This window comes from Mytilus californianus, unplaced genomic scaffold, assembly GCF_021869535.1.
Source record: "Mytilus californianus isolate M0D057914Y unplaced genomic scaffold, xbMytCali1.0.p SCAF_3, whole genome shotgun sequence".
NCBI lineage: Eukaryota > Metazoa > Mollusca > Bivalvia > Mytilida > Mytilidae > Mytilus > Mytilus californianus.
The window spans coordinates 64,688,702-64,715,183 of NW_026262679.1; the positions used below are offsets into that span (position 1 = coordinate 64,688,702).

The following is a 26,482-nucleotide window of genomic DNA, read 5'->3' on the forward strand; positions in this document are numbered from 1 at the left end:
CAAGTCATCGAGGGCTTGACAGTTTTATATATGGCTCTTAAAATAAATTATGTCTGTAATAATTTGGCTATGGTATCTCTGACGACTGAACCCACTTTAAACAAAAACAGCAAAAATATACTGTCAACATCATTGCGCGGCGGGTAATTCACGTTCTAAGGAAATGGTCGAAAGAACTAGTGGCGAGTTAAATATGTCTGGACCGAAGTTACGTCAAACAAACTTTCAACCAATCAACGAACTCGCACCTTAAAGAGATAAAAGTTACTATTTATAGAGTCTATATTTTGGGTATAAATAATTTAATAAGGAAACGGAGCATAACATAGAAAATGTAAACTATACGGACAAGTAAAATGGAAATATGAATTCAAGTAATCACCACTGTGACAATTCTAAACCGAGGGAATATAAGATTGTCATTTTAGGCGATGGTGGAGTTGGCAAAAGTGGTAAGGAACCAGATGACAAACTTTAAAACTAATTATCATTGCAAATGTAATTTCCCATGACAGTTGACACTGATTCACACGTGACACGGTTCGGAATGCGAAAAATTTTAAGTATTTTCTTTGACCATTTTTCATCCTTTGATTGTTTGATTATTTTTTTTTTTAAATTCTGAAATAATTTTTAATGTGGATTGCAGTTTTAAATGCTTACAGTGGCGAGTACGGACCAGTGGCAAATCACAGATACTTGTTTCTTTCAATGGGTGGTTCACTATGTATCCACACTTGTACGAAAAATCACAAGTGCCTGTGCTGGTTACACCTCGAAAATTTAACTTGAATTGGAAAAGGTTGTATACGGCCTACATCCCCTCTGGGGATAATACATATAGATAAATTCTGGGACTATTATACTATTTGTATAATAGTCATTATACTATTATTATAGTAGTCCCAGATAAATTCAACCAGATCCCCAGGCCTAAATAATTATGCCTTGAAATCTATTAACATTATTAAGTGTTTTATTTTTTTCTTAGTGACACCAGCTTAAGAGTCATACATCATGTTCATAGGGTCATAGCAAATCAATTTAAATAGCCTTTCAAGATTACATGATTATTTGGACTACAGATCTCTAAGAAAAATAGTAAAATACAGTGAGTTTGTGTTTCGGAAATATAAAAGAATCTGGTCAAGAATTTAGGATTCATTTTTGGGGGGAAGAAGACTTTGAAGTCTTCTGAAATCCTATACTGCCGGCTGTGAAATCATTGAACCATCACCAGTAGTGTTGCCGTATCCCTTTCTGTGCTTTACAATTTCAAAACTTCCATGCCATATCTTGACACCGATGTTCACACATGATCGGTTTCAAGTTTGGAAAATAGCATCTGCATCATTTTATAAAACAAATGTACAGCTAGGCTTGAAAAAACAATCACTCATGTTTTAATGTGTTAATATCTACCTTTTTATTTATGTTAATTATTAGATTTCATCTCATCTTACATGTACGTTATTTATTTACTTGTAACCGGATGTTTTCAAAGAAGTTTGGTAGTATGCATGCGTTAATTTAATTATAATCCGAAACTAGCTCGAATGATTCAGCGCCCTCCATCCACTGCCGTTTCTTGTTGGAATAATTGGAATAAAACAACTGGATTATTCTGGTATTTGGAATTTTGATGCATTTATGGATATGATAAATATGTTATATTAAATGCGATCTAATAACGAACACACAACCCTATACTGTGTTTGGTTTTTTCTACAATACATGTATCTAGATACAAGAACATGTGGTATGAGTGCCAACGAGACAACTCTCCATCCAAGTTTAAATATCTAGTTAAGAAAAAAAATTTGATAATGTTGTATTGTCCACTCAGTTGCAATGTTACAGTTTTGTACTTATATAATACAATTGTTACCTAAGGGAATGCAAATTACATTTTAATTTATATATCTAGGGGATGGTAGGCCATAAAAAAATTATAGCTGCACAGGTTTGACTGTATTTACAGTGAATTTTTCGCATGTAAACAGTAAAATAATAAAAATACCGAACTCCAAGGAAAATTCAAAACGGAAAGTCCCTTATCAAATGGCAAAATTAAAAGCTCAAACACATCAAACTAATGGAAAACAACTGTCATATTCCTGACTCGGGTACAGGCATTTTTGTCCAATTGTTATGATGAATCTTAAAATGAGAGGAAAGAAAACATCCTAGAGGCAGATTTCATGCAACCATATAAATGTAAACAGAGAGCATGAGTCTCATTACAAAATCATATTGTCACATCTGGGACTCAAACCCAGGACAGCTGTTTCTAATCAGTACTCTAACTGACTGAGCTAAAGAACTATCCTTAGCTCAAACGTTTACGACTGACTAAGTATCTACCACTGAAAGGAAGCAATCCAGCCAAATGATCTCATAAAATAAACTAGTGTGACCTACATTATGTCAATTCCATTTAAGTTGTGAATATATTTAATAGACTTTAAAAGATCTTCCATCAACACCAAAATCTGCATTTGTTTTGCAATTTAAAAGAAAAATTAAATTCATATTCTACAAATGTAGATGACACGGTCACACCAATTAAAATCCTGGATTCTCTACCTATTTAAATTATATAAAGAGTTCAGGCAATCACAACATGCACAAGTAGGAGATTGATTATGGGGAAGTCATGATTATTTCATTTTAAGAGGGAGACCCAGGTTACTTATACAACTCACCTAAAATCTCTCTTGTGGCCCCTATCAAAGAAATGCACAAGTTTCATAAAAAAAGTTCTTAAATGATATATAATTTTATATTTCATGGTTTCTGATAGTTTTGTAAAATTTTAGAGGAAAATCTCATGTATACATACATTTGACCATTTTTCAACTCTGGCCTTTGTTGGCATAGACATTTTTCAGATAATCCATGTTATTGATGTATATGATTATTTAATTCCAAAAGTATTTGGAATAAAGAAGTATTTTTGATAAGGCCCTAAAATGGCCCCTATTTCTAGTAGTTACTATTTTAAATTAAGGATTTATTGACCAATATCACAACAAATCATAGCTAATACGATGACTATGGTAGATAGATATTTTTTTTCTTGAAAATTTACATGCTTGTATTCTTTTTTTGACGTCACAAATAGCACACATTTTGATTTTCCACGAAGTTTCAATTAAAATGGGGAAATTGCATCAATATCTTGGAAAGAAACATAGAGTGCATGTACGTGTTGACAAAGTAGATCTTTTAACATAATGTTTGTTATAGCATTTTACATATCTGACTTGAATATTTAGCCTTTTCGAAGCCTGCATTCAACGTTTAATCGTGTTAATTTTCTATTTAACTTTCATACATGTCTTTTCGTCAAGTTAGAACATTTTTTTATCTTGAAGCATTGATCTTAATAATCAGGGCGACCAAACTTACTCCTTTTAGAGATTATTTTTTGTTTAGACACATGTCTTTTGCTTAATATGTTGACCTTATGACATAACAATCAGTAGTTTTTATTTGAGAGAACATGTATGTATTCCAAAATCAGGCAGCCAATCTCTAAAAGTATGGAGAGCCATTGATGAGATTAAGGGTATTACAGTCACTGCATGGTAAGGGTTGCATGTATGTCATAATTGATATAACAATAAAAAAGTAGAGAAAATAATTGTAAGTTATTGTTAGAAAAAACTTTAAGGGATCAAAGTTCAAACAATTCCTAACTTTTGTGCACCTGCTGAAATTTGAAAAACCTGTACCGATTTCATTTATGTTGTACACGACATATTATGGAGAATCAGTTATACATGTATTTAATTGCATATGGATTAGAAAAGAATCACATGAACATCAGGGCAAATCTTGTGACTGCTAACTCATCTTTAAACTTTTTAAGGTAAAAAATGAATGTAATTGGAGTATTTAATTACTGTAAATTCAGAAATTATTGCGTGCATTTATTATTGCGATTTTGTCATTTAAGACTAAAATGCGATTATAATTTTTGCGATATTGAGAAAATTCCTGTTTAATTCATATAAAAAATTTCAAAATGCGAGTTTAAATTATTGCGATATAACCCTGTCGCATTTTTCGCAATAATTTCTGAATTTACAGTAATACAATAAATTGTTGTTTCATCTTCCTGTTCATTTATAAATGTTTCCTTATTGACATGCAATTAGAACGGCCTGTCTAAAAGCTTAAAATTTTTTGGGATCGTATAATGGTATGATGTCGTCGACGTCTGCATCGTCGTCCAAAGACACATTGGTTTCCGGACAATAACTTTAGTTTAAGTGAATGGATCTCTATGAAATTTTTTAAGAAGGTTCAGTACCTCAAAAGGAAGGTTGGGATTGATTTTGGGGATGATGGTCCCAACCGTTTAGGAATTAGGAGTCCCTTTGGGGCCCAAAACAAGCATTTTTCTAGTTTCAGGATAATAACTTGTGTATAATTATTTCGATTGCTCTGAAATTGTACCACAATGTTTAATACCACAAGTAGAAGGTTGGGGTTCTTTTAAGGGGTTATGGAGGCCAACAGTTTAGGAATTAAGTGCCAAAAAAGGGGCCAAAAACAAGCATTTTTCTAGTTGCAAGACAATAACTTGTGTGTAAGTGTATGAATCTCTCTGACATTGTACCACAAGATTCCATATAATAAAGGGAAGGCTTGGATTGAGTTTGGGGTTAATTGTCCCAAACATGTAGGAATTAGGGGCCAAAAAAGGGCCAAAAACAAGCATTTTTCTAGTTTCCAGACTATAACTTGTGTGTAAGTGTATGGATCTCTCTGAAATTGTACTACAAGGTTCCATACTACAAAGGAAAGGCTGAGATTGAGTTTTGGGGTTATTGCTCCAAGGGGGGTTTCAAAAAGTTGGGGTGGGGGGGGGGGAATTTATTTCCCAATTTTTTTAAGGGATTCATATTTTTTTTTTCAAAATTTTTAAAATTTCGAATTTTTGAAAAGTTTCTAGAAGAAATCTTCAATTGCACAGTATTGCGCAATGGATTTATAAGATCTTTGACCACATTTATTTTGTGTCAGAAACCTATATTATGTCAAAAATTTGATCACAGTCCAAATTCAGACAGTATCAAGCTTGAATATTGTGTCCAAATTTGCCCCAACTGTTCAGGGTTTGACCTCTGCGGTCGTATCAGGCTGCGCTCAGCGAAGCATTTTATTTAGTTATCGACAGCTCCTTGATGTTGAATTGCAGCTACATTGTACATGCATCAAATGAACAAAACATTGTATGGCATAAGTCCTGATCACAATTTTCAATTGCCTCAGGCTTATAGACCTGTTACAGAAGAAGTAAATATTAGCTGTCTGGATGACACAATTTTACTTTACATCATTAAAGTGATGATTTGCCTGATTATAGGCGACAATATGTTTATTTCAGAATATATTTTTGGAACGGGTTGTGCTTTATTATCTTTTTAACAATGTGCAGGTCGATTGGTCAAAATTTTGTTTAATTTTGTCATTGAACTGTACATATTCACCATGTTCACTATCATTTCATGACTGCATTACAAGTAATAAGGAAGTGTTTTTTAACAAAATTTACTATGATTTTATATACATTTAGGATCAATATATTGAATTCTACAAATTTTCTTGATGCTAATGATAGATGTTTGAATTGTATCACTATCTGGATGCTAATGTCAGATGTTTGAATTGTAGCACTTTCTTGATGCTTATGTCAGATGTTTGAATTGTAGCACTTTCTTGATGCTAATGTCAGATGTTTGAATTGTAGCACCTTCTTGATGCTTATGTCAGATGTTTGAATTGTAGCACTTTCTTGATGCTAATGTCAGATGTTTGAATTGTAGCACCTTCTTGATGCTAATGTCAGATGTTTGAATTGTAGCACCTTCTTGATGCTTATGTCAGATGTTTGAATTGTATCACCTTCTTGATGCTAATGTCAGATGTTTGAATTGTATCACCTTCTTGATGCTTATGTCAGATGTTTGAATTGTATCACCTTCTTGATGCTTATGTCAGATGTTTGAATTGTAGCACTTTCTTGATGCTAATGTCAGATGTTTGAATTGTAGCACCTTCTTGATGCTAATGTCAGATGTTTGAATTGTAGCACCTTCTTGATGCTAATGTCAGATGTTTGATACTGTTACATAGTATGTTTGTTCTGCTTTCAGCACTTGTGATACAGTTTGTATACCACAGATTTCTTGACTACCATGATCCAACGATAGGTAAATACATACTATATAGTGATATTATTATATAAAAAAAGATTTGTATAATAAGAAATCACAAAAATCTTATTTTCTCATCTTAATTGCTGTTTGTTGAATTTCCAATGTTAACAATAAAAAAGAACATAAAAAAAACATGAGTTTTTGACAGTTTTTTTTACAGGAAATGTAGGTCCAAACATCAAAATACCTAATAAACTTGGGTGGATGACAGTTGACAATAGAATCAAATATCACAAATATTTACTTCTATATAAATGTATGCGTATGGAAGCACAGATGTACCTAGTTCAAAAGTTTAAACTGAAATCAGATAATAATCCTTACTCCTTGAGAGGTGTCACTCAAGGTAATCTGATAGTTCCTAAGCCAAAAGCTGAGCTATTTAAGAAATCTTTTGTTTATTCTGGATCAGTGTTATGGAATGGACTACCACACAAAATGTGTAAAGCTCAAAACACTTATACTTTTAAACAAAGTATCAAGAAGTACTTAACACAGTCCTGATAAGATTATGTTTACTACAATGTATTTGTATATTCTTTTTTTTTTTCTTTTTTTTAATTTTTTGACTACATGTGCATCTTGAACAGCTTTATATCTTATCATGTTACATTTGTAGTAATATTACATTGAACTAATTGACTGTAAATTAACTATGTGTAAATATCTGTTTTTGATTGTATTGTAATTTGTATGTGAGGGCCTCAGGGAAGATTAGTTTATTGTAACTAACTGAGTTTACCCTCTTTAAATAATTAGAATATAGCAAATTACTCTCGACCAATGAAATCGTAGGATTGGATGCCTCTTAATTGTGAAGAATGAATGTAAATCATGTTCTTAGTAAGGGATTATCCTATTATTTTGGTCTATTTACAGTTCAAAACAAAGAGTTTTTATAAATGAGTTACAACTGCCCCGAAGCACATTTATCAGATTGAAAGGATTTATCACACAGTGATTGAAACTGACTAAAAGTTGAATTGTGAAACAAACAAAAATCTCAAAATAAGTTGAAGTTTACTGGTGCAGTAAAATTGGTACCATGAATGTTATGAAAATATTAATAACTTCAAATTACTATAAAATTAAACAATACCAAAGCAATGCAAAAATTTTTTTTTTTAAATCTTTCAGATAAAAAATAACCTAAATCTTTAGCTTTCCAAAACTTTGATTACTTGATCAGCGGTTGGGGAGAATAGTTATTTCCAATACATGTATTCCGATAAAAAAAACAGGAATTTAATTTTGAACATATTAAAAACTTTTAAGGGCATTATTTTTGAACATTTCCCTGACATAATGAAACAGTATTAGATGTAAAAAGCCGGACCAAATTATTGGCTGTGAAATAGAATTTAGTTGTAACTCAAATGTATTAATTGATTTAAACTGTAAATAAAAAAAGGATAATTCCTCACTAAAATATTACATGATTTACATTTATACTCACAATCAGGAAACATACAATTCCTACCTTTTCTTTCTACTGTTGTGTCATCTAATATCTATAACGCATTTTTTATACGACTGCAAAAAATTTTTGCGGTCGTATATTGGTATGACGTCGTTGTCGTCGTCGTCCGAAGACACATTGGTTTTCGCACTCTAACTTTAGTTTAAGTAAATGGATCTCTTTGAAATTTTACCATAAGGTTCAATACCCCAAAAGGAAGGTGGGGATTGAATTTGGGGGTTATGGTACCAACAGTTAAGGAATTAGGGGCCAAAAATAAGCATTTTCTAGTTTCCAGACAATAATAACTGTGGAGCGGTGTATGGATCTCTCTGAAATTATACTACAAGTTTCCATACCACAAAGGGATGGTTAGGATTTGCTTTGGGGGGTAATGGCTCAAACTGTTTAGGAATTAGGGGCAAAAAAGGGGGAAAAACAAGGTTGTCCTGGTTAATGGACAAATACTTTAGTACAAAACATAATTTAAAGCAGTGTAAGGGAGATAAATCAAATACGTCATTGAAATTATCTCCCTTACACTGCTTTTAAATTATGTATAAAGTAATGGTTAATGAACAATTAAGATAATTTAAAACAGTGTAAGTGAGGTAATCCAAATACAACGTTTTGGTTACTTCCCTTACACTGTTTTTAAATTATGTTTAAAGAAATGCATATTTATAAAGGAAGACCAGTAAAAATATCTGCAAATGTTGCATCTTTTTTTTTTACAAAAAAATCCACATGTAAGACTTGAGGGAAAGAATTTTTTTTGGGAAAAAAGGGGGGGGAGGGGTAAAAAGAAATTGTGGGGGTCAATTTTTTCTCATTTCAGATTTCAGAAATAAAAAAGAATTATTCTTCAAATATTATTTTTTTTTCAAATTTCAAGAAGTAATCTTTAATTGCACAGTATGGCGCATTAGATTTGTAAAATCTTTGACCACATTTATTTATTTGTTATGCCAAATCTAACCGTGTATTTAGATTTTTAATTTTGGGTCCAGTTTTCAAATTGGTCTACATTAAGGTCCAAAGGGTTCAAAATTAAACTTTGTTTGATTTTAACAAAAATTAAATATATGGGGTTCTTTGATATGCTGAATCTAAACATGTATTTAGATTTTTGATTTTTGGCCCAGTTTTCAAGTTGGTCCAAATTGGGGTCCAAAATTAAACTTAGTTTGATTTTAACAAAAATTGAATTCTTGGGGTTCTTTGATATGCTGAATCTAAACATGTGTTTAGATTTTTGATTATGGGCCCAGTTTTCAAGTTGGTCCAAATTGGGGTCCAAAATTAAACTTAGTTTGATTTTAACAAAAATTGAATATATGGGGTTCTTTGATATGCTGAATCTAACCATGTATTTAGAATTTTTATTTGTGGGCCCGCTATCAAATTGGTTCATATTGAGGTCAAAAGGGTCCGAAATTAAACTTAGTTTGATTTCATCAAAAATTGAATTATTGGGGTTCTTTGATATGCCAAATCTAACCGTATTTTTAGATTTTTAATTTTGGGTCCCGTTTTTTAAATTGGTCTACATTAAGGTCCAAAGGTCCAAAATTAAACTAAAGTTTGATTTTAACAAAAATTGAATTCTTGGGGTTCTTTGATATGCTGAATCTAAACATGTGTTTAGATTTTTGATTTATGGGCCCAGTTTTCAAGTTGGTCCAAGTTGGGGTCCAAAATTAAACTTAGTTTGATTTTAACAAAAATTGAATTCTTGGGGTTCTTTGATATGCTGAATCTAAACATGTGTTTAGATTTTTGATTATGGGCCCAGTTTTCAAGTTGGTCCAAGTTGGGGTCCAAAATTAATCTTTTTTTGATTTCAACAAAAATTGAATATATGGGGTTCTTTGATATGCTGAATCTAACCATGTATTTAGATTTTTTATTTGTGGGCCCCGCTATCAAATTGGTTCATATTGAGGTCAAAAGGGTCCAAAATTAAACTTTGTTTGATTTCATCAAAAATTGAATTATTGGGGTTCTTTGATATGCCAAATCTAACAGTGTATTTAAATTTTTAATTTTGGGTCCTGTTTTTTAAATTGGTCTACATTAAGGTCCAAAGGGTCCAAAATTAAACTTAGTTTGATTTTAACAAAAATTGAAGTCTTGGGGTTCTTTGATATGCTGAATATAAACATGTGTTTAGATTTTTGATTATGGGCTCAGTTTTCAAGTTGGTCCAAGTTGGGGTCCAAAATTAAACTTTTTTTTGATTTCAACAAAAATTGTATATATGGGGTTCTTTGATATGCTGAATCTAACCATGTATTTAGATTTTTTATTTGTGGGCCCCACTATCAAATTGGTTCATATTGCGGTCAAAAGGGTCCGAAATTAAACTTTGTTTGATTTCATCAAAAATTGAATTATTGGGGTTCTTTGATATGCCAAATCTAACAGTGTATATTTAAATTTTTAATTTTGGGTCCTGTTTTTTAAATTGGTCTACATTAAGGTCCAAAGGGTCCAAAATTAAACTTAGTTTGATTTTAACAAAAATTGAAGTCTTGGGGTTCTTTGATATGCTGAATATAAACATGTATTTAGATTTTTTATTTGTGGGCCCGCTATCAAATTGGTTCATATTGAGGTCAAAAGGGTCCAAAATTAAACTTAGTTTGATTTTATCAAAAATTGAATTATTGGGGTTCTTTGATATGCCAAATCTAACCGTGTTTTTAGATTTTTAATTTTGAGTCCCGTTTTTATACGCCCGTTTACGGGACGTATTATGGTATACCGTTGTCCGTCTGTCCGTCCGTCTGTCCGTCGTCAACATGTCGGACATTAACTCAAAATTGCTTAAACCAATTTGCATAAAACTTTGGTGAATTGTTTATATCTATTGACGTGAGCTCCCTTTCATTTTTTATAAAATTTAGATTTTACGTTTCCGAGTTATGGGGTTTTATTCATTAAAAAAAGGGGGATTTTCCAGTTTTCGAACAATAAGTCAAGAATGCTTTCACCAACTTGCAAGAAATTGTGGTGAATTGTTTATATCTATTGACATGAGCTCCCTTTTGATTTTTATAAATTTTAGATTTTACGTTTCCGAGTTACAGGGTTTTATTCATAAAAAAAGGGGGGACTTTCCAGTTATCAGACAAAAACTCACAAATGCTTTCAGCAATTCTTATGAAACTTTGGTGAATTGTTTGTATGGATTGATGTAAGCTCCCTTTAGAATTTTATAAATTTTACATTTTACATTTCTGAGTTATGGGGTTTTATTCATTAAAAAGGGGTGATTTTCCAGTTTTCTGACAATAACTCAAAAATGCTGTCACCAATTCTCATGAAACTTTGGTGAATTGTTTATATCTATTGATGTAAGCTCCCTTTTTATTTTCATAAATTTCTAATATGACATTGAGAATTAATTATACTTTATTTGTTTATAGTCTGACAACAGATTTACTAAGTATTGCACAACAGCAAGAAATCTTTAATTGAACATAAATTCAATTCATATAACCAATTTCAAGTTCTTTGAATACATTTATTCAGAAACCTATAATATGTCAAATATTTAATTACAATCCAAATTCAGACCTGAATCAAGCTTGAATATTGTGTCCATTTTTGCCCCAACTGTTCAGGGTTGGACCTCTGAGGGCGTATCTAGCTGCGCTCAGCGAAGCAGTTTATTTAAATTGGTCTACATTAAGGTCCAAAGGTCCAAAATTAAACTTTAGTATGATTTTAACAAAAATTGAATTCTTGGGGTTCTTTGATATGCTGAATCTAAACATGTGTTTAGATTTTTGATTTATGGGCCCAGTTTTCAAGTTGGTCCAAGTTGGGGTCCAAAATTAAACTTAGTTTGATTTTAACAAAAATTGAATTCTTGGGGTTCTTTGATATCCTGAATCTAAACATGTGTTTAGATTTTTGATTATGGGCCCAGTTTTCAAGTTGGTCCAAGTTGGGGTCCAAAATAAAACTTTTTTTGATTTCAACAAAAATTGAATATATGGGGTTCTTTGATATGCTGAATCTAACCATGTATTTAGATTTTTTATTTGTGGGCCCCGCTATCAAATTGGTTCATATTGAGGTCAAAAGGGTCCAAAATTAAACTTTGTTTGATTTCATCAAAAATTGAATTATTGGGGTTCTTTGATATGCCAAATCTAACCGTGTATTTAAATTTTTAATTTTGGGTCCTGTTTTTTAAATTGGTCTACATTAAGGTCCAAAGGGTCCAAAATTAAACTTAGTTTGATTTTAACAAAAATTGAAGTCTTGGGGTTCTTTGATATGCTGAATATAAACATGTGTTAAGATTTTTGATTATGGACTCAGTTTTCAAGTTGGTCCAAGTTGGGGTCCAAAATTAAACTTTTTTTGATTTCAACAAAAATTGTATATATGGGGTTCTTTGATATGCTGAATCTAACCATGTATTTAGATTTTTTATTTGTGGGCCCCGCTATCAAATTGGTTCATATTGAGGTCAAAAGGGTCCGAAATTAAACTTTGTTTGATTTCATCAAAAATTGAATTATTGGGGTTCTTTGATATGCCAAATCTAACCGTGTATTTAAATTTTTAATTTTGGGTCCTGTTTTTTAAATTGGTCTACATTAAGGTCCAAAGGGTCCAAAATTAAACTTAGTTTGATTTTAACAAAAATTGAAGTCTTGGGGTTCTTTGATATGCTGAATATAAACATGTGTTTAGATTTTTGATTATGGGCCCAGTTTTCAAGTTGGTCCAAGTTGGGGTCCAAAATTAAACTTTGTTTGATTTCAACAAAAATTGAATATATGGGGTTCTTTGATATGCTGAATCTAAACATGTATTTAGATTTTAGATTTTTGGCCCAGTTTTCAAGTTGGTCAAAATTGGGGTCCAAAATTAAACTTCGTTTGATTTCAACAAAAATTGAATATATGGGGTTCTTTGATATGCTGAATCTAACCATGTATTTAGATTTTTTATTTGTGGGCCCGCTATCAAATTGGTTCATATTGAGATCAAAAGGGTCCAAAATTAAACTTAGTTTGATTTCATCAAAAATTGAATTATTGGGGTTCTTTGATACGCCAAATCTAACCGTGTTTTTAGATTTTTAATTTTGGGTCCCGTTTTTTAAATTGGTCTACATTAAGGTCCAAAGGTCCAAAATTAAACTTTAGTTTGATTTAACAAAAATTGAATTCTTGGGGTTCTTTGATATGCTGAATCTAAACATGTGTTTAGATTTTTGATTTATGGGCCCAGTTTTCAAGTTGGTCCAAGTTGGGGTCCAAAATTAAACTTTTTTTTATTTCAACAAAAATTGAATATATGGGGTTCTTTGATATGCTGAATCTAACCATGTATTTTGATTTTGGACATTGGACTGAATCTAACCATGTATTTTGATTTTGAACATTGGACCATAATAGGTAAATTAAAAAAAATCAAGTTCTTAGACCACATTCTTTCTGTGTCAGAAACCTATGCTGTGTCAAATATTTAATCAGAATCCCAATTCAGAGCTGTATCAAGCTTGAATGTTGTGTCCATACTTGCCCCAACTGTTCAGGGTTCGACCTCTGCGGTCGTATCAAGCTGCGCCCAGCGAAGCATTTTATTAAAAAATATTTCCCAAATGATATGAAAGTCCTCACATCACTAAAACTAATCCATAAATGACATGCCGAAAAAGGAAGTCGTGCATCAATTATAAAACATTGCACTGACAATGAAACTAATTCTTGAATAGATCATTTGAGCCTTGAGCACTTTACAATATTCTAAGTTTGTAAGAGAATGATAATCCCTTACTTCATGATAAGTACTCGCTAACGCTCATACTTATTCATGAAGAAAGGGATTATCATTCTCTTGCATATACAGAATTTATTACTATTATATTATTATAATATACATGTACCTGGTACATGATTTTAGTCTACAGTACTTGAAATAGAAATTTAATGTAAGGAGAAACAAATTTGTTAAATTCTAGCCTCATTGATCATTATACATAATTTACACAGTAACAAAATGTATCTAAAAAGAAGTTAGACATATTGCATCCATCTAGTGTACATAAAGTGTATTTGGAAATATAAAACAAATTATAAAGAGATGGCCTTATAATTCTGTTAATTTGACGTGATACATTTTTATTGTAGAGGATTCCTATCAGAAACAGGCCAGGATAGATGGAGAGCCAGCTCTGTTGGATATTCTAGATACAGCTGGACAGGTTCATACATTATCATACTAAAAATGTCTCATTCAAATGAATCTCTTAATTTCTGAATGGTACTTTCAGTCTTTAAAGTAAAATATATCATCAATGTTTCTGATACTGCCGAGTGCCAACACGTTAACTAATAACCAAAACCTTGATTAAATAACTTTTTTTTCCAGTAAAATTTTTAAAAAGTGGATTTTTACCAGAAAAACATAGCATAAAATCTCTATTGCATATGTTTGTGCAGGAACTTACTTATGGTAACAATGTTAGGATGATAAAGGTTATTTCAGAAGAACTTTGAGGGGGGGGAGGATATATCAAGATTTTTTTTATTAAGCAAATTGCTTGCAACCTAGATAAATCGATTGTTGACCATGATTCATTAACACTGTTTTTGAAATCCCCACATGGCATTTCACAGGTAAAAAACTACATGTCTGTCTCCCTTGATTATGCATTTGGAACATTAAAAAACCTTGTATTGTTTTTAAAAAAAGTATGACGAGGTACCTGTGTTTTCAAATACGGTAAATTCAAAAAACTATTGCATGTATTTATTGTTGTGATTGTTGAACATTGACCAAAAAAGTGAGATTAATTATTGCAATTTTACAAATACACTCATCATGAATACCAGGATTGAAATTTTGTATTTGCACCAGACGCGCGTTTCGTCTACAAAAGACTCATTAGTGACGCTCGAATCAAAAAAAGTTAAAAAGGCCAAATAAAGTACGAAGTTGAAGAGCATTGAGAACCAAAAATTCCTAAAAGTTTTGCCAAATACAGCTAAAGTTATCTATTCCTGAGGTAGACTGATGCATACAAAAAATGCCATCAAAATTTAGAATGTGAATGTTTATTTCTGTGTATCGGTATAACGTTCTGAATTTGCAGTAGCACTATGTGATTTCAAATACTACTGTTTCCCCCATAATAATTGCTCCACATTTATAAAACTTTCTATTTTAAAATCTATTCAGATACATGTATAATCCTTTGAATTTGGAACCATGGTGTTTAAAGGTGCCAAGGAAAATACTAGAAGAAACCAGTGCAAACAAATGTAAAGATAGTGATCAGTGTAAGGGTCAATCATTGAACTTAAGGAAGGATAGGGAGTGTCATGTTTGTTGCCAGATTTTGAAGAAAAAATTACATTGTTAATTCAGTTTCTAAAATAAATTGTTAAAAGGATGTTCTTTAACAGTATTGTCTTTTTCAGCCTGAATTTAACACAATGAGGGAACAGTATATGAGGAAAGGAGAAGGTTTTATATTGTGTTATTCTATTACTGATAGGAGAAGTTATGATGAAATGTTAACTTATAAGAAACTGATCAATCAAGTGAGGTGTAGAGATGATATACCAGTTATTCTAGTCGGAAATAAATGTGATCTTCATGAGAAAAGAAAGGTAAATAATGATTGAGAATGCACATTATTGAAACTGGTAGTTCTTTGCTCGACTGACCCAATGAAATAATAGTCTTTTCTATTGTGGTTATATATATCATCAAAGTTCATTTTGACTTTTAAGAATAAAGGGGAGATAACAGTAAACTAATTTGTCATTCATTTTTATTTTCTTATATCCACAAAGTGAAGAAAGTAAAAATGTACATTTGTAGCGATTTTAAAACTATTTTACAGTCCAGATTACATACTATGTTAATTAAACATTGGTAGATTTTCATTGATTTATAAGTACAATTATTTTTAATAGGTCACACCAGATGAAGGCATTGCTTTATCTCATCAGTTTAAATGTCCATTTTATGAAACTTCAGCAGTAACAAGACAGTGTGTAGATGACATATTTCTTTCACTTATAAGAGAGATTCGTAATGTGGAGAGGGAATATTCTGATGATAAACCAAAGAAGCACAGACGTGGGAAAGGACTCAGAACATTCATCAAAAAGTTAAACCCATTCAGACAGACCCGTCAATCATAGTCAGCTTCAAAAAATATTCTCATGCATTTATACAAGAAGATTTTAATATATACTGTGTATGTACTTCATATCAAAAAGGGTAGATACATCATAGATTGCTCATTCAATGTTAGACATATTTATAACCTTACTTTCTGCTGTGGCACTTTACTCCTTGTTTTATACTTTAAAAAAATTTTTCAGACAAGATAGAAAGATTTGATGATACAAAAGGGGAGACTGTTCAATGATTATTTCATCTGTGCTTTAACTGTAAATGTTGCAACCAGTAACATGTAGAATAGCAAAATGAACAAAGGCTTTGTTTTATGTTTTGAATTAACAATATTCATAACAAAAAGGGGAAAAGATACCAAGTGGGCAATAAAAAAAAAATAAGTCAAGAAAAAAGACCACACCATAGCCAGAAGGAAATGGATGAACAGTCCATGAAAACTAAAGGTTGAGCAGTACGAATCCATACAAAAACTTGGGTTGATCTCTGGAAGGGTAGGCAGTTCCTGCTTTACTATTTATACCTGCCATTACTCCTGTTGAAATATGTTGATTGCTCATCATACAAGGAGTAAAAAGCCACATACCACATTGTAAATTTTCTGAAAGACAAAGTCATGCTACATGTACTAACAAATATGCATAAAATTTATGTGATGTTGGTTTTACTATTTATTTGTTATTTTTGTTATTTCAGTTCTACTGCATAATGCAGCATTTTTTCTGTTTTCCAAGTACATTGTAACAAGTTTTGAAGAATTGTATATTTCGATATGTGATCATTTTGCAAATTCATGTAAATTAATACGCAGAAATTGAGTTGTATTACCTAAAGCTTTCAATATATATCTTTATATACAACCGCAAAAAAATTTTTGGGATCGTATAATGGTATGATGTCGTCGTCTGCGTCGTCATCCGAAGACACATTGGTTTCCGGACAATAACTTAAGTTTAAGTGAATGGATCTCTATGAAATTTTTTAAGAAGGTTTAATACCACAAAAGGAAGGTTGGGATTGATTGTGGGGATGATGGTCCCAACAGTTTAGGAATTAAGGGCCCAAATGGGCCCAAAACAAGCATTTTTCTAGTTTCAGGATAATAACTTGTGTATAAGTATTTCAATTGCTCTGAAATTGTACCACAATGTTTAATACCACAAGTAGAAGGTTGGGATTTATTTTAGGGGTTATGGGGCCAACAGTTTAGGAATTAAGGACCAAAAAGGGGCCAAAAACAAGCATTTTTCTAGTTTCCAGACAATAACTTGTGTGTAAGTGTATGGATCTCTCTGACATTGTACCACAAGGTTCCATATAACAAAGGGAAGGCTGTGATTGAGTTCGGGGTTAATTGCCCCAAACATGTAGGAATTAGGGGCCAAAAAAGGGCCAAAAACAAGCATTTTTCTAGTTTCCAGACAATAACTTGTGTTTAAGTGTATGGATCTCTCTGAAATTGTACTACAATGTTCCATACTACGAAAGGAAAGGCTGGGATTGAGTTTTGGGGTTATTGCTCCAAGGGGGTTTTCAAAAAATTGGGGGGGATTTTTTTCCCTATTTTTTTAAGGGATTCATATTTTTTTTTCAAAATTTTTCAAATTTTGAATTTTTGAAAAGTTTCAAGAAGAAATCTTCAATCGACAATATTGCGCAATATATTTGTAAGATCTTTGACCACATTTATTTTGTGTCAGAAACCTATATTATGTCAAAAATTTGATCACAATCCAAATTCAGACAGTATCAAGCTTGAATATTGTGTCCAAATTTGCCCAAACTGTTCAGGGTTCGACCTCTGCGGTCGTATCAGGCTGCGCTCAGCGAAGCATTTTATTATATAATTCATAGCAACCGGAATAAGCTTTGGTGGTAGTATCACACATTATTATTGCATACTTTGAGTTCAGAAATAAATTTGATATTTTTAATGCAAAATATGAGACATGATAAACATCAGAATAATTAAAACACACATTTTGACCTTTGTTAGTTATTTTGTACTTAAGTATTTACTACAATCACATTAATAAATCTAGCAATATTGTTAGCTATCAACATGATCAAAAATTTATAATAATAAATGCACTTATTTATTTGTGTATTTACATTATTTTCTAATGTTTTTTGACAAATAAACCTTAATTGTTTTTATAAAGCAATTTCATTTGTTCTACATCGATCTTAACATTTGAGTTTTGTTTAAGAAAGGATAAAAGATGAAGGTTTGCTCTGAAAACTAACCTTTTTAACTTATCTGAAACTTTGTTTAAAACAAAAATGCCTTCTCTAAAATTGGACTGAATATATTTGACTTATTATAGATTAAAATATAAAGTCAACACAAGGTAAAATTTGGAGCTGTTTGTGATTTTTGTGAAGCCTGCAACATTTATGTATCGAAAGTGAGACATAGGGATCCTAGATTCCATCTTTGGAGTTTTCAACATTAAGGTTTAGTCTGCTTGTTTATGACCAAAAGACAGTATCCAGGGCAAAATTTTGAAAATATTTATGTTCATTTTTCCGTATTTTACTGATAAATGGAGTAAGTTTTTTTACAGTTAACAAGTAGATACAATCTGAGGTTAAAGTTTTTCAGTCATCAATAACTTTGTCAAACCTTCATGGCATTTTAGGAAATTTGGACAGAAGCTTGATTATGACCAAAAGACAGTATCCAGGGCAAAATTTTGAAAATATTTATTTTCATTTTTCGTATTTTACTGATAAATGGACAGTTTTTTTTTACAGGTAACAAGTAGAACTAGTTAACAAGCATATACAGTCTGAGGTTAAAGTTTTTCAGTCATCAATCACTTTGTCAAACCTTCATAGGAAATTTGGACAGAAGCTTAGTTATAACAAAATACAATATTTAGAGCAAAATTTTGAAAATATTTAATTTCATTTTTCCGAATTTAACTTATAAATGGACTTAATTTTTTTTACATTTTACAAGTAGATGCAGCCTGGGGTTAAAGTTTGTTACACATCAATTACTTTATCAAACCTTCATAGAATTATTTGAATAATTGGCAGAAGCTTTTTATGATTAGAGATAATGTCTAAAGCAAACTTTTGAAATTTTTTTTTTTTTCATTTTCAGTATTTTTCTGATAGACGGACTTTTTTTTACAGTTCACATTTACAGACAGTCTGGGATTATACCTTTTTTAACATGATACATTTGTAAACCTTCATGGATTTTTATGAAACTTGAACAAAAACTAATCTTCAAGACCATGAAATAGCATCTATTGAAAAAGTTTGAAATTTAAAAAAAAATCTGTATTTTACTGATAAATGGACTCACTTTTTAAGTCACCATTACACTTTTACACTGACAGCAGCAATCATAGGCGAGACACAGGGTTCTACAGAACCCCTTACAAATTTTTACGTTTATCCTTGATATTTAAAAATTACTGATAATGAAAATATTCTGATTGGTGGATTTATTATCGACTTATCAAATCACATAGAAAAATACAATTTCCATTTTATAAAACTCTTTTTCTGGTGGAGGATATTTTTTCCTTGGTTTTGATATATGTATTCTCTTAGAAGTTGTAGTGAAACACACCTGATTGATTGGGATTCTGATACCTTAAAACAAATTTAACCAAACCAATTTGTCTCAAAATTCTCCTACCAGGCAAAGAACATATATAGCTAATGGTTGCTTGTGATTCAGAAATCTCTGCAGATGATTGCTAGATTGTTAATTGCTTTATCACGTTTGATTTCCAGAACTGGTTATACTTTTTTCTTTCTTGATAGAAGTTGTGTATTAGAAGAGATTTTTGATATCAAAAGAATCATTTATAAAGTTGATTCTTTAATGATGAATTGTTAGATATAAAATCAAATGTGTCAAAAGTTGTAGCAAAATAATTACAAATTATTAACAAATTAACAACTGCAAAGATGTTAAAGGAATAAAGTACGAAAATAAAGCGGATAAGGAATAAAATCCAAAAATGAAATTGTAGAATAAAATACAAAAAAAAAATGTTTATAGGAATAAAATACTTAAACAAAATGGTTAAAGGAATAAAACACTGTACAAAGTGGGTAAGTAAAGAAATAAAATACAAAAGTAATGTGCGTAAAGGATTGAAATACAAAAATAAAAAAACTGGTCAACCACAAAGTTTAAAAAGTAAAAAAATTAAAGCATAAAAGTTTATAAAAAAAAACAACTTATAAAGCACAATAGAACAAAAGCTAAAAGACGATATAGGAAAATTTGAAAAGTTTCTTTGGAAGTGGAAAAGTAAGAACTAAAACTTCTGTAAAACTAAATTCAAATCCAGTCTTCATCATAACTTATTTTAAAGAAAGCAGTAGATCATGTGCAATATAATGTTTTTTAAGCAGAAGTGATATGAAAGAATTGGGCTATGAGCTAGCATAATACATATAGAACACAGTATTATGGTTATGCTAATTGTTATGATTTATACATAGGAAGCCATCTTATATTCTGTGTTAATGTTCATATGTTTGAGTTTCCTCCATAATATAGTTGTTTGTAATGAATACTTTTGATTTTTATTAATCATTGTCATGTTAGTAACTGAGAATAAATAGTGGAGCATTGAGACAAGAAATAATCTTTTCATCTTACCAGATGTATACTATTTTTTTCAATGTTATATTATCATCTGTTTAGAAAGAAATCTTAAATGCTTTAGTTGTATGGTCTCCGATCACTACTGACCATGGACAAATTACCTCTGAGTAAAATGTGTCTTTTGTATAGTTTTATTTATTAAACATGCGTTTTTTATGTAAATTTATATATAAAAAAACATACCAGACTTTCAAATTTACATAAAAAAGAGCTGAAATTTTGTTTGCTAAATGAGTTTTTATACTACTAACCTTTAACTTAATTTCATTTTGTGATTTTTATACAAAGTACCTTATACTGTTTGAATTTGTGGAACACTTTGAAATTACTTCTTACAAGTTTAGCCACTTTAATTGTTGGTTCCCTATTGGGAAAGTCTATCTGAATGTCAAAAGGAATTTCAGTGCTTAAGGGTAAAAAAGGAATTTACTGTAAACATATTTATTTTTGTGTTCACAAATTTTTACCGTTTCCTTTTTAAAAACAGATCGCTTGTGCAATATTTGCTTTTAGGTTTTTAAATATTATGATGTAGCCTTCTGCCAGTCCACATTTTTCAATATACTTTTTTGAGAAAAACTAATATACTCATCAGAATAAAAACGGACACCTACTCCATGAATTTTTTTGGAGGAAGAATTTATATTGCATACAACTTTTAAAGAGTGATCAAAATGAGTAAAAATTCTGACATTATAATTCTAGGGTTGTAAACATCAAATTCTATTAAAGTAAAGGATTTTTTTTAATTTTCAGTTCTGACTTAAAATTAAAAAAGAAAAAGTTGAAAACTTATCTTAGACTTGCGATTTTTGACTTATTTGGAAAATATACACATTTTGTCACTAAAATGAAAATATCTCTGTAAACCTGTTGATTAAATTTAATGTTTTGCTTAAAATTAACCACAGTTTAAAGAACTTATGAAACTACTGTGTAAACAAAAGAAGTAGTTTGTTATTTGTGTTATTGTTTATTCTTCAAGAAAAATGGTTCTTTCACAATGTTTTTATTTTTACAGTTTTATTTGAATCTTGTTTTATTTATTATTTGTTTGCTTAATTTTGAATTTTTATACTATATGAAATTTTGTGATGGCACTAGGGTAAAGATCTGGAGTCAGTAAAGTCTTTTGAATCACTGAATATTTAAATCTATGAAAAGTCAAAAATAGGAGATATGATAAGAGCTTAGATATAGAACCTTTAATTTGAGATGTAGTAAAAATCCTGAATCCTTTTAAAAATAGGTGAATTTTATTCATAAAGAATATTTAAAGCATAACTACTCTAATAATTTAAATATTGAAAATTACTTTAATAGGGTGACCAAACAACACATTGATTCATGAATGGCCATAGTGCATGAGTGGGTTATCAATGTTTTTCTGTCTCAAGTTGAATATTTTTTGTATTTTTTTCTTGGAAAAATTATATTTTTTGTTACATTTACTATAAATGTAAATAAAGTAGTAGATGCAAGGAACTACATATTTTACTACGCATTCCCACTTCATTTTTATACAACATCACTACTTAATTTGATTCAAAATATTTCAAAAATTTATTCTAGTCTTAATTCAGTATTGAAAAATACCTATTGATGTATGATGTCAAAGGTGAATATTTTATCAAATGTTGAAATGACAGTTTTTATTTAACAGGGAAATCACAGTATTTCATTGCAACCAAAAAAATAAAATTGTATAATCTGATCACTTTTTATCACCTGCATAATTTATGACTATTATAACTTTTCTGGAAGTTTACACTTTCTTTTTGAAAAAAACATATTAGTATAAAAATTCTCTGACATATTTTCCTTAGGGTTTCATTTTTCGACAGAATAAACACACTAGTGTGAAGAAGAAATACACAAGTGCATTTCATGTACAGGAATTTCTACATGCCTGCATGAAAGTACCCTTACAACATATAAGTTTGATTGTTATTATGGAAGCAAAATATTATGGTACAGTTGTCTGTAATGGTATTCATCTTTAATTTCTTGAAAGAGGAAATGTTAAGAGCTGATCCTATAAGCATTGAGTACTGACAGTTAAAACTGCCTTATTCATGTTTGTTTTGAAAAAGAATCAAAACATAGTAATTTAATGCTGACACTAGGTATTTAAATGCAGTGCCTTGTTTGAGTTTTTGTTAATGTTAGTCTTAAAATATTGTTCTTTTTTCTGTTTAGATATTTTTGTGCAATAGTATTCTATTTATTTAACAAAGTTTGTTCAATAAAAAGTATTTAAAATAACTTGTATCTTCTGTAAAGCTTACTAGTCCAAAGGAACAGTGTGCTTTTGTCATCATTTTGTATGCAAGTTCTATCTGTAAATTTCATATTATCATTTTCTCCTTAGAAACTATTTGACCTAAAACTTACATGTTAAAGTATTGCTATTTTAATTTCAACATTTGCATTTTACTATCAAAATAACAAAAAGGCAAGACATATCTCTATGTTAACACTTTATCAACCAAACTTGGAGTAAATGGTCCTTGGAGTATCGAATATAAAGTTTGTTTTTTTTCCCAGTCAACAAACATGGCCACCATGACTAAAAATAGAGTATAAGGGTGATTGTTTTTAATCTTGAAAACAATAATAGATAGAGAAAATCTGATTTGGGGTGGGGGGAGGGAATGCTTGGAATGATCATCAAATACAATATCTACAAAAATGCCTGTATGCAAGATACAAATGGTTAACTCTGTGGGGGTTATTGCCCCTAAATGACAATTTTTTTTTACCAATTTTAGTTTTTAGCTCACCTGGCCCAATGGGCCAAGTGATTATAAAAAAGAAGATGTGGTATGATTGCCAATGAGACAACTCTCCACAAGAGACCAAATGACACAGAAATTAACAACTATAGGTCACAGTATGGCCTTCAACAATGAGCAAAGCTCATACCGCACAGTCAGCTATAAAAGGCCCCGAAATGACAATGTAAAACAATTCACTTGGCGTCTGTTGACCGTTGTCGTCCGTTAACTTTTACAAAAATCTTCTCCTCTGAAACTACTGGTCCAAATTTAACCAAACTTGGCCAAAATCATTATTGGGGTATCTAGTTTAGAAAATGTGTCCGATGACCCCGTCTGCCAACCAACATGGCAGCCATGTCTACAAATAGAACACAGGGGATAAAATGCAAGTTTTGTCTACTATTTTGAAAACCGTTATAAATAAGATAATCTGACAACAGCAAAAATGTTCAGAATGTTGAGCTCTACCAATTGTCCATATATATCAAAACTGTCAGACGACATCTAATAGGAGTTATTGCCCTTAAATGACAAATTTTACCTTTTTTTTCATTTTTATTTGCGGTCGTATATTGGTATGACGTTGGCGTCGGCGTCCGAAGACACATTGGTTTTCGCACAATAACTTAAGTTTAAGTGAATGGATCTCTACGAAATTTTACCGCAAGGTTCAATACCACAAAAGGAAGGTTGTGATTGATTTTGGGGGTTATGGTACCAACAGTTAAAGAATAAGGGGCCAAAAATAAGCATTTTTGTAACTTCCAGACAATAACTTGTGTTAGTGTATGGATCTCTCTGACATTGTACCACAAGGTTCCATATCACAAAGGGAATGCTGGGATTGATTTTGGGGGTAATTGCCTCAAAATTTTAGGAATTAGGGGCCAAAAAAGGGGCAAAAAACAAGCATTTTTCTAGTTTCATGACAATAACTTGTGTGTAAGTGTATGGATCTTTATGAAATTGTACTACAAGGTTCCATATCACAAAGGGAAAGCTGGAATTGAGTTTGGGGGAAATTGCCCAAAAGGTTTAGGAATAAGGGGCCATAAAGGGGCCAAAAATAAGCATTTTTCTAGTTTCCAGACAATAACTTGTGTTCAAGTGTATGGATCTCTCTGAAATTGTACTGCAATTTACCATATCACAAAGGGAAGTCTGGGATTGATTTTGAGGGTAATTGCCTCAAAATTTTAGGAATTAGGGGCAAAAAAGGGGCAAATAACAAGCATTTTTTTAGTTTCAGAACAATAACTTGTGTGTAAGTGTATGGATCTTTATGAAATTGTATTACAAGGTTCCATATCACAAAGGGAAAGCTGGGTTTGAGTTTGGGGGTAATTGCCCTAAACGTTTTAGGAATTTGGGGCCAAAAAACGCATTTTTCTAGTTTCCAGACAATAACTTGTGTTCAAGTGTATGGATCTCTCTATAGTTTGAAAACTATAATAGATAGAGAGAAACTTTTGATTGCAAAAATGTTCAGCAAGACAAGTTCTACAAATAAGTCTGCATTGTCGAAATCGTCAGTCGACTCTTTATTAAAGTTATTGCCCTTTGATGACGATTTTTACCATTTTTTTGCATTTTTGCCTTATGTCTTAAAAATTATAATAGATAGATAGAAACTTAAATAAGCAAATATGACCAGCAAGACAAGAACTACAATTAAGACGATTTGGAGGAAATTGTCCGATGACTCCTTATTGGAGTTATTGCCCTTTAATGAAGATTTTTACCATTTTTTTTGCATTTTGCCTTATATGATTCAAATTTTAATAGATAAATAGACACTTTAAATCACAAAAATGATAAGCAAGTCAAGATCTACTAACAAGTCAAATTTTGCTGATATAGTTAGTAGACTGTCACTCTTGATAGGAGTGAATGCCTTAAATGAGGATTTTTTTTTGCCCTCCTTTGTGTTTTGAGTAAAAACTAAAGAAGATAGAGAGAAACTAATCAGACTAAATGATTAGCAATACAAGATCAACAAAACAGAGGATTTTGTCATGAATTCTATTCTCATCTATAATGTTGAAGAGTGTCCTTTGTTGAATATTCACATAGACCAAGGTGAGCCACACAGGCTCTTAAGAGCCTCTAGTTTTGCATATCATCTCAAAAACTATAATAGATAGGTTGAAAACGCCATGGCATTGTTGGTTTGTTTTCGACTTATGAGTTTGAATGTCCCTCTGGTATCTTTCGACTGTCTCTTATAAACTGCAAACAGCAAAAATAATCAGAAATACAAGATCTACAAAAATCCCAATACAACCTTAACAATTTGATGACCAATTAAGAAGTCATAGCCTATACAACGGTTTTTGACTAATTTTCATGTTTGTCATATAAGGTATTTTAGTTTACCTGGCCCTAAAGGGCCAAGTGAGTTTTTGCCATCACTTTGCCTCCGCTGTCAATCCATCATCTGTAAACTTTTCTTTAAAAATCTTCTCTGATACTGCTAAATGGATTGAAATCAAAGTTTGTCGGTAGGATGTGAACTATAAAAGTTGTGATTTTTGTCCAGGTTGATCAACAAACATGGTCACCATGTCTAAAAATAGAACATAAGGGTCAAACAACAGTTTTTGTGAATATCTCTAAAACTATAGCATTTAGAGATAAACTATCAAAGGAAGAAATAGTCTGCATAAAAAGTTCTATCTAACCTGAAAATTTTGTCCATCTGTTTTGGAGCTACTACCCCTGTAATATTGACTTTTAGCTCACCAAAATGTCCAAGTGTTGTCTGTCATTGTATAAAAATAATCTCCTCTGAAACTTGAGGACCAAATTTAACCGAACTTGGCCGCAACCATCATTGGGGTATCTAGTTTGGAAAATGTGTCTGATTACTCCCTTGCCAATCAACATGGCTAACATTGCTAAAAATAGAACAAAGGGGGTAAAATGCAAGTTTTGTCTTTTATCTTTAATATCTCTGTAAATAGAGAAGATCTGACAAGGCAGAACAGATTAGAATGTTAAGATTTACCTACTGTACCCCTACATCAAAACTGTCAGTCTTACGACTTCCTAGAGGAGTTATTCCCCTTAAATGATGAATTATATCCAGTTTTTGTCTCATCTGCGACTTTTGTCGCAGTATGCGAGACATAGAGATTATAGGGATAGGCAACGGCGGCTGTGTAAACTATTTGCATAAAGTTTTATAATTCAG

At 31.2% G+C, this 26,482-nt stretch overlaps 1 protein-coding gene across 1 annotated transcript; it reads left to right on the top strand.

Annotated features, from left to right (window-relative positions):
• Nucleotides 1-262: 262 nt before the first annotated feature.
• On the top strand, nucleotides 263-22,774 carry LOC127733175 (GTP-binding protein Rit1-like). Its single transcript, XM_052242525.1, has 5 exons — nucleotides 263-452; nucleotides 6,168-6,224; nucleotides 13,848-13,921; nucleotides 15,141-15,332; nucleotides 15,642-22,774. The coding sequence occupies exons 1-5, from the start codon at nucleotides 365-367 to the stop codon at nucleotides 15,870-15,872; spliced, it is 642 nt and encodes a 213-aa protein (XP_052098485.1). The 5' UTR covers nucleotides 263-364; the 3' UTR covers nucleotides 15,873-22,774.
• Nucleotides 22,775-26,482: the final 3,708 nt, after the last annotated feature.

Bases quoted from the DNA above. Each gene is read 5' to 3' on its own strand.
- LOC127733175 (XM_052242525.1), top strand. From the start codon at position 365: ATGAATTCAAGTAATCACCACTGTGACAATTCTAAACCGAGGGAATAT. The intron at 453-6,167 runs GTAAGGAACCAG...TTCTGCTTTCAG, and splicing joins TGGTGGAGTTGGCAAAAGTG to CACTTGTGATACAGTTTGTA. The intron at 15,333-15,641 runs GTAAATAATGAT...TATTTTTAATAG, and splicing joins ATCTTCATGAGAAAAGAAAG to GTCACACCAGATGAAGGCAT.